The 15,586-nt window shown below is 34.3% G+C and overlaps 1 protein-coding gene across 7 annotated transcripts in view; it reads left to right on the forward strand.

The window, feature by feature from the left end:
* Nucleotides 1–15,586, forward strand: part of CDH18 (cadherin 18) — a 229,841-nt gene that overhangs the window by 159,597 nt on the left and 54,658 nt on the right. For all 7 annotated transcript variants that reach the window (XM_058021639.1, XM_058021628.1, XM_058021608.1 and 4 more), the window contains one exon: nt 4,902–5,069. In XM_058021639.1, the coding sequence (XP_057877622.1) occupies nt 4,902–5,069 (168 nt within the window). The remainder of the gene's footprint in view (nt 1–4,901; nt 5,070–15,586) is intronic.

Consider the following 15,586-nt stretch of genomic DNA (forward strand, 5'->3'; position numbering starts at 1 on the left):
AAAATGGAAAAAATTGGTTTGTCTTTCAAGGTAGAATAATATTAGAATTTGAAATGTGTTTTAATACATACAAGATGTTCAGATTATTAAGTTACAATAAAATAGGCTAAATTCATACCCCAGAAAAAGCAGTGATAAAAATAGTGCTTTTATTCCAAAAGAAAGAATAATGTTAATAAAATTACCATCTACAATACTTCAAATCCCTCAGTAAATTGTAAACTCCCACATTTAGTTGGCTATTAAGTAGATGTTTAGAATTGCATTTGAATCATAATTGTCTATGACCATGGCAAGACAGATATATAAGAAACTAGAAAATGGGGAATCAAATGTGACTTACTGGCCCTTCATCAAATATCTACTGACCATGCTCATGTTTCAACAACAGAATGAAAATTTTCCAACAAAAAAAATACTTCCCCATGACAAAACACAGTTTGCCATTAAAGTGGAGTTTTGTGACTGTTTTCTTTTCGTTTTCCCCACTAGATAGAAAACCTCTGAGCTCAAAATATTAAAATAGACCATATTTTATCTGGGGCAATTCAGACATCATGCAGAAGTAGGCTGTAAAATAAAGATGACTAAAATTCTGAGGTGGTTACTGAATGTAAATGAGTTCTTATTTTGTGTAAGTAATAAGATAAATTCTTTAAAGTGTACCAGACCAATGGGTAAGTACATATTAAAATACTTCAGTAAATGTGTAGCTATGCACCTGGCTGTGGCAGATATTTTCTTAGTATTTGTCTTTCAGCATTTGAATTAAAAATGTCTTGATTTTTGCAGTCTCAGTTACAGTGGATCCTTCTGTTGTAGCTTTTCTTTTAAGTAAGTTAAATGGTTCTTCATAGAATGCTAAAAAAGACAACATAACACATTGTCAGATGCTGCAGAGCATATAAGTATCTTTAAGAAAATTTTATATAAAAGAAAAGGTATTTACTGCAATTCAGTAATAAGAATAAATTCAGAGAGCCTGAGATGGAAGTAAAACTTGCCAAAAATGAAGTAATTTTCAGGGCTTTCTGAAATCCAGAGGTGCTGAGGAAAAGGAAAGAAAAGGAGCTATCCATAATAGTAGATATATCAATATTTCATCTCAGAGTTCTTTTTCTCAGTTTTATCTGATACTTTGAGGATAAATACAGGACCATCATGAAGAAATTTCTTAACTGCAATAGGTTGTGAGGAACTGTCAGTACTGAGAAGGAGGCTTATGTGGTTATGGGCAAGAGCAAGAAAAGCATAATCAAGTTTAACAGCATTAGATAGTCAAAGTGCTTACAAGACATATTGTTTCATTTTAGTTATTCCTGTGAGTAACAGGGGGTAGGACTTGATCCCTATTGGTCCTATTCACATTAAGAGATTCTATGGTTCTACAGTAATTCTGGTCTCAGTCATTTGGAAGTGTCACTGGGGAAAAATACCATGGGTTTATTAGTCAATTAAAGATCAATCATCAATGTAATGTATTCCATATAGAAAATAAAAATGTTGCAATTGAAAAAGATGGTATTAAAATCTTAATTGGAAAGTAAGTAGGTTTCTCATCATACATGGTCAAGAAAGATAAATTCAAATTGGAAAAAGTGCTTTCCAAAATTATTGAAATTGTCACACACAAACAAAAAAAAATTAACATTTAAAAACCCTAGCAAAACTGGTGTGCTTTAGAGGTGAATAAACTTATAAAAGAAGTTAGAAGAAAATGTGGTTTTTTGGGAGAGCCTTTCATGTGGGAAAAAAAAAATCTCATAATTTTAAGATGGAAATAGGTATGAGTTTTTGTGAGGGCAGAAGTCCAAACCTGTGTGTTCTTCCCAGCTCCATTCCAATAGATTGACCCTCCCATATGTTGCATTTGATTTTTGACATAGCAGTCAAACTTCTGTAGAAATTCTTTACTTAATACCAGAAATAGTATGGGTTGTACCTGTAATGACGTCTATATCTTGGATTTTTTTAATTTTCTTTTTCTTTTCCTACCAAAGATGGATAAATACTGAAGGCATAGCTGAGAAGTACTTGGTTAACAGGGTCACAGTGCTGCCTAAAAAAATATGAGGCAAAATTAGGATTGTGTTTAAATTTAAAAAACCTGTGACAGCTTTCTTTTTCAGTTTTTTTTTTTTTTTGTAAATGTTTTAGTCAGGAGAATATCTTTCTTAAGATTAACTTCCTGTCTTCTTGTGGGATGTACACCAACCCTTGCCAAGGATACAGAAGATACTTAGGAGCAATTCCTGCTTTAAAGGAAACTGCTGGATCATTTAATTTTATCTTAGTGGAAAAGGCAACTAAGTTCTCCTCACACATTTTGGGATCAATAGTGAAACTTGAGATTATGCATGATTTAATGCTGCACTGCCAGAAGTTGTTGGAGCTGCTAGTGACAAGGACGGAGCATTAGAGTCCTCACATTAGTTACGTACCTCATACTGATGATACAATTTCAGGATGTATAAATGGATCTGAAACCCAGGAAAAAGAGGAAACTAAATCTTCTCTCACACCCTGCCTGCAGCCCATCAAAACTTTAAAACTAGTTTTCTTACTCTAAACTTTGCATACAAGGTTTTGAAACCAAAAGCCTCCCCAATTTAATTTTCTCAGTTTTCAGAGAAGAGGAATCTTCTGCAAGTGAGAGAGATGAAATGATTAGTCACCCATAAATCCTAATTAACTATCTACAAGCCTTGATTAAGTGTCATACCCCTTGAAGCAAAGAAAAGTAACCATAAATCAGGGTAATTTTTATTTATTTAAATTAAGCGGCTAGTACTAGGGAGGATAGCGTAGAAGGCATGTTCTACTATGTTACCTTTGGTCTGTTACAAGTTGAAATGGAAGGTTCTTTAAAAAGTTCCATATTTCCTACATGCATATGCATAGGCATGATACGTTTGGTTTCAATGTAAAAAACCAAAACAATTCATTTGAAAAGTCAAAGCAGGACATTCTCAGTTCTAAGACATTCCCATATTCCTATTGATCAGTAAAATATATTTTCAGAACAGTAGTACTAGATTTTGTAAACCATATTTATTTTTATGAAAATGCATATTTAAATTATAGCAGTTCCTTTTATCTAAGTGACTCTGTAAATTTTCTTTTCTAAATTTATAATGTGTATAAGTTGTGGTTATTTTCAATATATCATGTTGCAATTTCTGAAAAAATATCTGTTTCAAACAGTATCATTTTGAGGAAAAAAAACATTGATGAACTAAACCAGACTTGTATACTATTTTTAGCCAGCTTGTCCCAATCTACACTTCTGATGGAAAGTAACTTACAGTGCAAAACTGTGTTAAAATAATTCTAAAACTTCGTGGATGCTTAAAAAAAAATTCTTTGTGCACAGATCTCCTTGTTTTTGTGTGATTTGCTTTCAGAAGTGAATGGACACAGTGGTATAAGCTACATGAAATTTTCCATTTTGTATATAGTAATGTTTAAATGGTTTTATTGAAGAAATGCAAAGAATGTAATTTTAAAATACAAGAAAGATAATGCTTTGGAAAATAGTTTTTTACATAATCTGAAACTGTGGGAGTCAAAAAAGCTTGAGAATTGTGCTGTACATAAAGTTCTCCTGAAGAGTAAGGCTCTACTTAAGATTCTTTGCATTAGTAATTATTATATGATTAAAATTTACCCAGAAGCAACATCTGATGGTGTTATGGTATATCCTTATTGCAAGCAAGAGTTCACTTTCAGAGTTCAATAGAAGTTATGCTAAAATTTTAGCTCTATTAAAATGTAATGTTAATAAATTGAGCATTTTACATATTTCTTTATTTATTTCTATAAAACTCACTCCAGTCTATTACTATCTTTTATGCACTGGTGTGCTCAGAACTGCACCCAGCACTCCAGATTTGCTGAGCAGAGGGGAAGGATCCCCTCCTTTGACTGGCTGACAATGCATTTCGAGATGCTGGCCTTGTTTGCTGCAAGGACACATCACTGGCTCATGTTCAGCCCGAGACCCACACCAGATTCTTTTCTGAAAAGCTTCTTCCCAGCTGGTCTGCCCACAGAATGCAGTAGTTTCCTACCTTCCTCTTTACTTAATTCCATGACTTTTCTGTCAGTCTGTGATCAAAGAAAGTAGCCGGGTTTAATTTACAGGTATCATCACAGGTGGAAAATGTCTCCTAATTGAAGCTGTGCCCATCAAGTTGTCTCTCCCTACTTTTATTTTAATCTTTGCTTCTACATGTATGGGTAACTAAATGTGAAAAGCAATTCTGATGATAATGGATAAAAAATAATGCAATTTTAGGATCATTCAATTTTGGTTTTCTCTCTCTAACACAGTAATAACAATAAAAATATTATCTTTTACTTTACAATTATTAATGAAGCCAAACATTAAAAAAATCTACATTATTGTCATGTACCAAAACCAAAAAAAATTTTTTTTGAGATTTGTTAAATAGGAAAATCAAGCTTTTGGATAGTTTTAAGAGATACATGAGATATTAATTAAGAAATAACCTTTTGTTAGAAAACACCTTGTGTCTTATTCCTTGTGGTAAGAGTTTCAATTCATTGTTTTTCTATTAAGTAGGTATTTGAAGAGTTATATGAGAAAACACTGTTATTTTGGCAATGTAACTTTGGATCAGGAAAGTTATAAGTTTTATTAATTATTTAATAATATAATAATTCATTCAGTAAATACTGTTTCAATTTTATCATATTATGCAGCAGACATTGCCTAGAGGCATCTGGAGCTGTGTTTTATAAACGTATATATATGACACAGACAACTAACCATTTAGCTCTACCTTTCCTTTAAAGAAAAGTTACGCCCAGCCTTTGCTCCTGCTTGAACAAGCTAATTCTGATGTTTTGTTTGTTTGTTTGTTTTCTTTCCCTCACAGGAGTCATCAGGACTGCCTTGCACAATATGGACAGGGAAGCCAGAGAGCATTATTCCGTTGTCATTCAAGCCAAAGATATGGCTGGGCAGGTCGGAGGGCTGTCAGGGTCAACAACTGTAAATATCACACTCACAGATGTCAACGACAATCCACCCAGGTTTCCTCAGAGTATGTACAATTTCAACATATAACTGATTTGAAAATCATGTTGATTTTCAGTGAAGTAAGAAGCTATTAGTGAAATCCAGTTAGTAGTCAAATTCATGGCAAAAAGGCAGCTTGGAAAGCATTTGGAGTCACCAATATTTTTTAATTTTCCAGCATTTCTGGATAAAACACAGAGATGGCATAGCTAAAATACTGAAACTAGTAAAGATTTCTTTCAGGCTAACTGCTGAATAATATTGGGATGGGTTACAAAGGTATACGGTTCTCATATGTGAGTTATTCTCCAGCCCCTGTTAAATGCATATTTTGATAATTGTGTGATTCTGATACCATGAGGTAATTAGGATGTTCCTATGGTAGATAACAGCAAAAGGCAATTCATTAAAATATTTAACATGCCTTTGGCTGCTTCCATATGTATCTATCAAAATTTTTTCTTCTGCTTTCTCTATACCAGACAAAATTTTAAGGTCAATCATTACATTTCAAATGGTCAAAATCTAAGATGTTTCTCATTATAGTTAAGCAATGGTGGAGCCTGACTTTATGAGTTAAATGAGTTGCTGATATTGATTTCAAACAATATTATCACATGAATGTATGAAGAGTAAATACCAGAACAGAATATCCTAATGCAACCACTAATCTGAAGTTAATTTCTATTCGGGTCATTGGATGCACATTGATCTGACACTGTAGCTGGGATCTTGTAGTAATTCTGAATTCAGTCAACAATTTATGTAAAAATCTTCTGGAACATAAATGCATTTTCTCTGCATATTGGCTCAAGGCCAACGAGAATGTTGTAATCTGGTCTCAGATGTTGCATGAGCTGTTGTAGAACATAATGGGCTGGTAGGTCAAGGTACATCCACAAGGAAGTGCTTTAAGCTGTTTGAATTAAAAGATTTATAAACAATAGTAGAGATCACAAGGCTCCAAGGAAAAACAAAGCTCCCTGGCAATACACATTGTATAAAATCTGGCTAAACAGCAAGTAGGCTTATTAGGAGTGCTGCAGAAATGAGCATCTTCTCTGTGCCTCACAAAGACTTGAAAACATAAAGCTTTTGAAATATACCCTTAAGTAAAATATTTTTGATATTATGTTCCACAAATTCTTCATTGCATTCATCATTAGATTTAATACTTCCTAATTATTTGAAAGGCAAAAGGAGAAGCTTATCTTTGAACAAGAGCTGAATTAAAAAGAAAGAATGTCTTAAGTTTTCTGCAAACTCAATGGATGCAGGAATGGGTCCCTATCTATTAGGTTTCAAGAACTGGCCTCTTTTATTTTGAATGGAAGGACTTAGATGGCAAATTGATTGGCAGGCAGAAATGTAAATTGCCATGTCTATTTATCTGTATTATTATTTTTTCAGAAATCAAAGAAATACAAAATGTTCATGTAACGATTTATACATTCTGAAGGATTCTAATAGCATTGAAAATGACAAAACATTTCAGATTTAAAGAAAATTTATTCAGACAGAATTAAATTGTATTTTAATATTTATGCTTTTTAACATAAAATATTATTTCTAAAACAATTCTTGTAGAATACAAACATTGCTTTCTTTCCTTACAGAAGATTCCTATGCACAGTTATGAGTGACATTATTCTTTACTTCTTTTCAAGACTACTCCTTGTAATGAGCAGTAGATACATGTAATACATTTAATAATAAAGAATGAAAATCCAGTTGATCTTAAAAAGGCCGTTTTACCATCATGAACTATATACATGAGTCTAACCCTAAAAGAAATAACTTCTTTGTTTATTTTTTCGTCTGTTTCCTTTGTGTGCCATGATTTTCAGTTAAATTTCTCTTCAATTTCCTTATTAGACGGAATGCTAAATGAGACTTACTGAGGCTTGTCACATTCAGAATTGAATTCCAGGGAAGTGCTAACCAAAACTGCCTAAATCGAGTGTATAACCCTTGGGACAGGCTGAGCCTCAGCTAAACCACAGACTTTCTTTTGGTTAGTTTCCTTTTCTCCGTTACCATACTTGTGAGTTTTGAATCTGATTCTAACTGTATGAGTACCTTACTTGAGAACGTGCTGGGAAGTACATCTGATTGATGCTGTTATTATTTGTTTTATTTACAAAAATACTTTGTTGTATATATTGAAAAGATATACTTTTCTGGCTTTAGTAGATCAGTGTTCATTAGACATGCAAAATGCAATAAGATATGCAGGAATTTTCCCCTTAGAGAAACACTTAAAATCCCTACTTAAAACTTAGAAATAAAGGTTATAAATATCTGCTTGAAAGGGTTTATTGTGTTTTTCTCTGCATTCATTCTAAAAGACCTGACTTTCTTTTAAAGAAAGTCCTAACAGAAGAGCAATAGTTTTCCCATATATGAAAAAAATCTTGCAGGAATAATATGAAACAGGACTGGATAATTTTATCAGTCTGATTTCTGGTACAGGAAACATACCTGAAAAATTCTGATTGCAAAACAGTAGTGTGTCTCAAAAGTAGGAAGGGGAATGTGAATTCAGCAGGAGAATAGTCTGAAACCTCACATATTTTTTGCTTATCAATTACTTCCTGTGCCTCTTGTATAATACTGGTTTGTTTTTCTTACATCATAATAAATTTCCTTTCTTTTGGGAGTCAAATAATAAATGGATTACCTATTCAATGTAAGCTGACAGACAGTGCTCTGCATAGGAAGATTTTTGCATCTCTCAGTTCTTGTTAATTTCATCACTGATGGATCTGTGTGGTTGATGACTGAGGGCCCTAATTTCATAGTCATAAATTTATTTCATAATTTGGTAGAAGATATTCCATCTTCTAATAGCACTGTTATCAGCCTTGAGCTACATCAGAATGTTCTGTATATTTTCTTTCATTAATTCTCTCTGGTGTTGCTTAAGATGAATAAATTCTCTGTGTTTTGTTTAATATGAAGAGATTCTGATAGCATCAAGACCATCACACTAAGCAAAGGCTTCTATTGAAATGCTTTGTACATCAAGTGCTAATGATTATGTTCTGGCCAATGTGTAGAAGATCTAGAGTTGCTGTGTCTACACTCTAATTCGTAGATTTCGGTTTTTGATACAAATAGCTCAGTTCCTTAGCATAAAGCAGAATTTAAATGCAACTCATGGCTTAAAACGATATTTATAAAGCTTGATTTTTGAAGCTTGATAGTTTCATGGCAATAGTAAACATAATGTGAAATTATGCATATGCATAATTAGTTTGGCCTCTCTTTTTACAATGCCATTGTATGAAAAGTGCACAGCCATGTTTAAATAGGAATGTGATATGAAGACGCTCCTGTTAGTTCTGAAAAAGTAAACTCACATCCTAGAAGGAGACATCAACTCTGTTCAGTGCTATTGAGGTATCCACTATCTGGCCTTGTTTATATAACTCATTAGTTAACTTAGTGTAAAAGTATCTTCTACTCATTTTCTTTTGAAAGTCATACTCCAGTGTGGTCCCAGTTCCATGTAATACATCTAGTCCTCATTATTTCCTGTCATGACAACTGTCATGATTTCCTGCCATGAAAAGTCAGCATCCTCTCACTCTCCACTGCCATGTGCTGCAGCCTGTCCTGCCCTACCTGGTGACGAGTCCATGGCTGTCTGCCTTCTCTTTTACAACTTGGCTCCTGCCCAATGTGTTGAGGAAAGCAAAATTTTCTCTGATTGTTTTTATTTATCACCCAGTTGCTGATAAGAGGCTTATAGAATCATTATGAGTTTTAGGTCTCTGTCCTTCTGCTAGATTTGCCTGATACTGGACAAGGGTTAAAGATTGCTGAAGAGTACTGAGTTAAAAGGATTGCAAAAGTTTTGTGTCCCCAGTAACTCAGATATTAAATAGGGACACGATAACTGATTTCTCATAAGATGGCTGACATCTGATCAACAGTACCTCTTTAAATTATATTATTTGCATAACCAGTACAATCAAGATCCTGTTCATTGTTCCATTTATGCACTTGAGAAGTGGGGCCATATGAACCTAATGCAGCTCAAGAAATCCAAGTGCAAGGTCTGCGCCTGGGTCAGGGCAATCCCAGGCATGAAAACAGAGTAGAAAGACTGAGTGAGAGTACCCCTGAGAGGAAGAACTTAGAGATTCTGGTGGGTGAAAGGTTGGACATGAACAGTCAATGGGCACTTGCAGCCCAGAAAGCCAGCTGCATCCTGGGCTCCATCGAAAGACTTGCACCCAGCAGATCAAGGGAGGTGATTGTCCTCTTGCACTCTGCTCTTGTGAAGCCCCACTTGAAGTGCTGTGTCCAGATCTGGAGTCCTCAGTACAAGAAGGATGTGGACCTGCTAGAGTGGTCCAGAGGAGGGCCATGAAGGTGAAGAGAGGTCTGGAACACCTCACTGGTGAAGGCAACCTGAAAGAGCTCAGGCTGTCAGCCTGGAAAAGAGAAGGCTCCAGAGAAACCTCACTGCAACCTTCCAGTACATAGGAAGGACTTAGAAAAAAGATGGAGAGTAACTTTTTACGTAGTCAGGTAATGATATCAGAAGGGGGGGCATTTTTGAAAGGGAAAGAGAGTAAGTTTAGACTAGATATCAGAAGGCACTGGACCAGGTTGCCCAGAAAAGCTTTGGATGTCCCATACCAGGAAGTGTTCAAGGCCAGGTTAGATGGGGCTCTGAGCACCCAGCTGTCCCTGTCCATTGTGGAGGAGTTAAAAACAGATTGTCTTTAAGCTGCCTTCCAACCAAAGCCATTCTGTGACTCTATGATTCTGTATGTGGATGAGTTGAGCAATGATCCAGTATCCAGTGAGTATTAGGAAGAATTTCAGTCCAGAAATTATTCTGCTTTTAAATGTTGCTTATATATTAAGATTCTTTTCATTATAATTAGACTAATATCTTTTCCTTATTTGATGCTCATCACTTCTTGTTTGTGTGACTTACATTTTGTTGCACAACATAGTTGTGATGCTGAAAAGTATTTTTCTTCTCGCATCTTTTTAAAGGTAGATATATGTTGAATTGATTGAGGTTTCAAAGTCAGTACTCAGGTTTCATAATGGATGCCTAGTAAGTGACACTTCCTTTGTGAGTACAGTTGGTAATCAGGAAAATACTGATTTTCTGACTTTACAGGGAATTATCCCAAGGCCCCTGACTTTTTTTTTTTTAAGTGGCTAAAGGGTTACATTAGAAATGGAATGAGGTGCAGGTATCAGGATTTTATTTCTGACAGTTTTCAGAAACTTCCTCCTGACTGTGACAGCCAGGAGCAAAAGTAACAGGGGAAAGCTGCCATTGTGGCCTATATTACCTGGTGAATGTGTTAATTTTAAACAGAGAAGTATGTTTGGGCTTGATTTTCTAGAAGTACTTAAAATCACCTGCTTAGCAAGACTGCTACAAAATGACAACAAGTTGTTTTAGGGAGTGGTAAAATAGACAAGCCTTGCTAAGTGATTTTTTTAAATTTCTCTCTTTGTAAGAGATGCTGTATCTCTGTAATGCACTAGAATCAATCATTCATCTATGGGATGCCTTGGAAATATGAGAAATACATTACTTGAGATGTGTTCATTAGGTTCCAAAGGGAGTTAAGACGTATGAAATAAAAATATATGTACATATATGAGTGTATGCTTCCATAGACTGGAAAATGTTATCTAAAGTGATTTGTTTAATTGTCTTTTTGCTTTTTTTTTTTTTTTTTTTTTTTTGAGAAGAATGGTATGCTGTGATATTTGCATAATATTTGAAGTTAAAGCTCCCAAGTTATTTCATATGACACTGAAATCTGACATGAGTTATTCAATGGCATTTGATCACATAGGAAATCTCACGATGTTCTCTTTCCTGAGCAGAATAAGCGTGACTTCTGTAATCAGCTTTTACTATAAAATATAATTAACTAAATATGATGCTTTTCAAGAGTATTGAATATCTTATAGTAAAAGTCTCTTTTAATGAAAATTAATGACAATAAAATTTGGTGACAGAATTTTTTATGGAATTTAAATATTCCAGGAAGTTTGATGGTGGGAAAAATATATTTATGTAAAAGTCAGATTAAATATTAATCTGACTTTTAATTATTAATTATTAATGTAATAAATATGTGGTCTACATACTAAGTTTTAGCACCACCTAGGTGCATCAACTTTACTCATAACAGTACCATGGATTGTTATTTCATTTTATTGAATATTGTTCATAAGGATTTCTGTGTACTAGATCCATTATTAATTACATGTATCATCATATAAAAATAATTTCAAAACACTCTTGACAGTAAAAAAAATGTGCAGGTTTTATTGGCTTGTTTGTTTGTTTTTCTATGGGTTTTTGAATAAGACTGTAATGGATTTGGGAATGAGTGAATGTTGTTTGTTTTTCTCTCAGAGTAGAGAACTGGGAGCAGGACCACTCCATTTTGAGGAGTGTTCTTTGGAAAGCCTTAATTTTCATGTCCTTTATGAAGTTAAACCCCAGTGTGATTACAGTCCTAGCTGTGTTAGTGCCAGGGAAAAGCAAGCATGCAAACAACAAAATAAACACAGTCCAAATGGAGTTTATCCCTTATACAGGTATTGCTGTTGCTCTCTGCCTTATCCAAGCTGCCTGATGCAGCCATGGTTCCCTTTTAAATAGCATAAAATATGCTGAACAGAGCACAAGCTCTAGAGACTGCTATAGATCACATTCAACAATTAAATTCCCCATTAGTGATTATTATGGAGTACATATGTTGCTTTTCCCGTGTCATTTGCATAGAAAATATGTATTTGGGGATTCAATACCTAAAGACTAGTAGTTAAATCTGAAAATCCTGGAGAAACTCAGTTTTCTTTATATTTCTGCTTTTAGCTATGTGAAGCATAAACATCACAATTTTTACAAGAATACAGAATATTTTTGTTCTCCAAGACTGAAAGTTCAGTATTCTGAAGTCAGAAAGTTTTCAAGAACTTTCAGTTATTGTCTCTAAAGGCAAAGTGTCATAGAACATAAACTCATCACTGATTAAAATCTTAATCACAATCTTAACTCCTGTTTTACACTGAGATGTAAGAAGCAGAGACGTTGAGATTTATAAGTCTTGTTTCAGCCAAAGAAGTCTCTTGAATCAAAGAAGAACATTTGGGGTTTTTTTTCCTAAACTGACTGAAGGTTTCCATGTTCTTCAGACTTTCAAGGCAAGCAAAGGTTTGAAGGGTTTGAGTTTTGAAGTTTTTGATTGTCTTATTTGCAAATAAGAAGTAACGTTACTTATAATTCAAATAGATTTAGAAAGTGCAATAGCATTGGGGGTTTTGGCAGGGAAGAAGAGTAAGCCGAACATACCTCTTGAAAATTTCTTAGTTTAGTTTCATTAAAGAGAAGTTGTCACCAAAAAGAATATTCAGACCAAAATTAGCAGATATAAAATTGACTGAACTTCTGCAACCATAAAGGTTTCTATACTTATAATGATGATGGGTTAAAATTGGTTTTATTACATTAAAAATAAGCATAGTAAAGGAGCATGTGACATATGTCCAAGACATACTGTGACAAATAGGCTGCTAAAAAGACTGCAGTTGCTAGAGAGAAATCCAGAATAGCCTATTACAGGTAATGAAAACAAGCAGCTTTGTGAATGAAGACTAGCTTTCTCAAAGATAGCTACCAAGGAAGATTGAGCACAGTCCACAGCTGAAGCTCTGCTTTAGTTTTTATCAAAGATGGCAGGCAGTGAAACATGAGACAGACCTTTGTAAACGACAGGATCATAGGTTCACGTGAGAGTTGAAAAAGTACCCAAAGCCCAGCTTAAAGGAGGTTCAGTTAGATCAAGTCACTTACTTAGAGTCTTGTCTAGTAAAGCCTTGAAAGGTCCTTTGTAGGTCCCTTTCTGCAAAACTGCTTTACACCTGGCTGGCCCCAGCGCATACTGATGAATGGCATGATTCCTCCCCTGGTGCTGTTTCTGAATGTCATGAGGTTGTTTTAGGGCATTTCTCCAGCATGTCCAGGTCCCTCTGAGAAGCAGCCCTGCCCTCCAGTGTGATTAACACTTATTTCCCAAGCTGGGGTTCCGTACTGTCTTTTCTTCCTCCCATGGTTAAATATGGTAATGTCTACTGTTCAAGACATTGTAACCTATAAAAGTAAATCAAAATTATCAACAGAATAGAACAGATTAATAAATACAATAATTTCAATAGTATATTCATTGATTTTCATTAAATGCTGTTGCACTTCTTTTTTGAGAGGTTCAGACAGAGACAACACTTTTCTGAGAGTAAGATACAGCATTGGAGGTTGCCTGTAGGCTGAAATTAAAGTCTACTGTTCTAAAGATAAATAAATTATTTCTGTAGTATAATGACAGATAAGCCATTAAAGTTTATTGAAAGATGAAGATCATATACTTGAATTTGGAAAGCATTTCTATTAGCATAGATTAAAGTCCTGAAAAGTGGTACCCTATACAGTGCATTACCTGGAAAAGAGTATTAAATTCCTCATATCATGAACAAAGGGAAGGCATGTGAATGAATGTGATAAAAGCTAAGAACTGAATCAGCCAAGATTCTTGATCTGTAAGAAACAGGCCAGCTCCTCTAGAAAAAACTAGACCATCCCCAAAAGATTTCTGCTCCACAACAGCTCCTGGAAGTCTGCAATTTTGGAAGAATAAGAAAAATCTGTTCAACATGGTCAGATTTGGTGGAAAAGTTTTGCTATAAGCTGATCATACCCGATCCTCAGGGCTCCTATCTTCCCAATCAAATGTTTTAGAGGGTTGATACAGACTCGTAGTTTGCAGTATAGAACTGTAAATTCACAGTATACGCATCCCATATTTTACAGTGTCCTATCAAACTTTTTTTATCCAATGCCCAAGGAAACATTGATAGGATCAGAATCACAGGTTGTGCTGACTTTAAAGAACACATGGGAGTCATTAGGTCCCAATGGAGAGCACCCAAGGAGTTACAGCATGTGCCTGAGAGCATTGTCAAATCCATCTTGGACTCAAATAAGCTTGGCACTGTGACCTTTTCTCTGGGAAGTCTGTTCAGTGCTTGATTGAGCCTTTTGTCAGTTCCTCTTGCTAACAGTAAAGTTTATAACTATTTAGTATTTAGCATTTCCAATTTTACCACTAGCCTAAAAAAAGAGTATGTAATATAGTTTAACCTTCATGTTGCTTAATTTTATCTTCTTGCATGTTTGGTCTTTTTAGATAATATTTTTTTTGTATTTATCTATTTGTCTCTATGAGATATTGTCAGCCTGTCTCTATGAAACAGTGGTTAAACACCTGTTGGGAGACATTTCTGACCTAAGAGGTTTTTTTCTTTTTTCAACAGCTTTCTTTTAATTCTGTTTACATTTTTCTTTAACATTTCTACAGTTCTACAAAAACTGACATAATTCATGAGTCATTTAGAATATTCGTTTTGCTTGAAGTTTTAGCATTTCAGAATCTTTGAAGCAGGTATCAGTAAAACAAATTTCTGAAACAGATGGCTAACACTTGGAGTGTGATTATAAAGCAGAGCATAGTGTCATGCAGATAAATACATTTGAACAAGCTTAACTATTTAAAAGTCTCCAAGTAGTTCACCCTATCATATGAATTATAGCATGTCCAGTTCCTGATGTGACTTGATTTTGTAACATATTCTTAATATTCTTAATATTCTTATATTCTTAACCTCTTCCTTTTTTGGAAGAGCAAAAATGTCAAAAAAACATATTTTGCATTTATTTTAACACTAAGTAAATTTTTTAATTAATCTCATCCCATTATTATAATTTTATGTATGAAATAAAGCAAGCAGCAATATGAAAGTGTCAGTTGACATCATCTGTAAGCACTAAATTTTGCAGGGCATTTATTTGGAAATTTGTGTAGGTGGCTTTTACATGCATATCAAAGAATTGCATCAAAAGAATAACTATGACTTTTTATTGAATTAAGTAATTGTCCTGTTACATCAGTGTTGATATTTTTATTTTTTACATGTTAAGTTCTAATTTTTCTCTTGTTCTGTTGGACATTTCTTATGTTTCTTTAGATTTCCAAATGAATAATGACTATTTTTTTTATTTTTCTATGGAATCTCCTTTCCTTTAGACTAATAAAGATCAGTGCACTTGTCACACGACTAGTTGTTTTCTAGTCCTATGGACTAGTATGAAAAAATTAATTCAAAACAACAAATAGGTTTAGGAGCTGTTGTGCAAGAAATTATATAAATGTATAATTAATCTTCAGTTTTCTGGCAGATGATGATAAAGGCATTTATATTTTACTGATGATATCTATTCCTTTTCCAATTGCCACTTCTGTAGGTTGATAATTTCTTCAATCCACCCAACCGGTAGTGGGTTTCTGCCACACCTCAGGTTTAATCTCTGAATTCAATTTAAATTTTGCCTTTCTTTTTATACATGCTTAATAAGGGCACCTCTGCAGTCATGCTACCTGGCTTCAACCCAGTAAACAGTTAACAATATGTTAACTTTTATATGTCCCCTTT

Source organism: Melospiza georgiana, chromosome 1 (assembly GCF_028018845.1).
Source record: "Melospiza georgiana isolate bMelGeo1 chromosome 1, bMelGeo1.pri, whole genome shotgun sequence".
NCBI classification, from domain to species: Eukaryota; Metazoa; Chordata; class Aves; order Passeriformes; family Passerellidae; genus Melospiza; species Melospiza georgiana.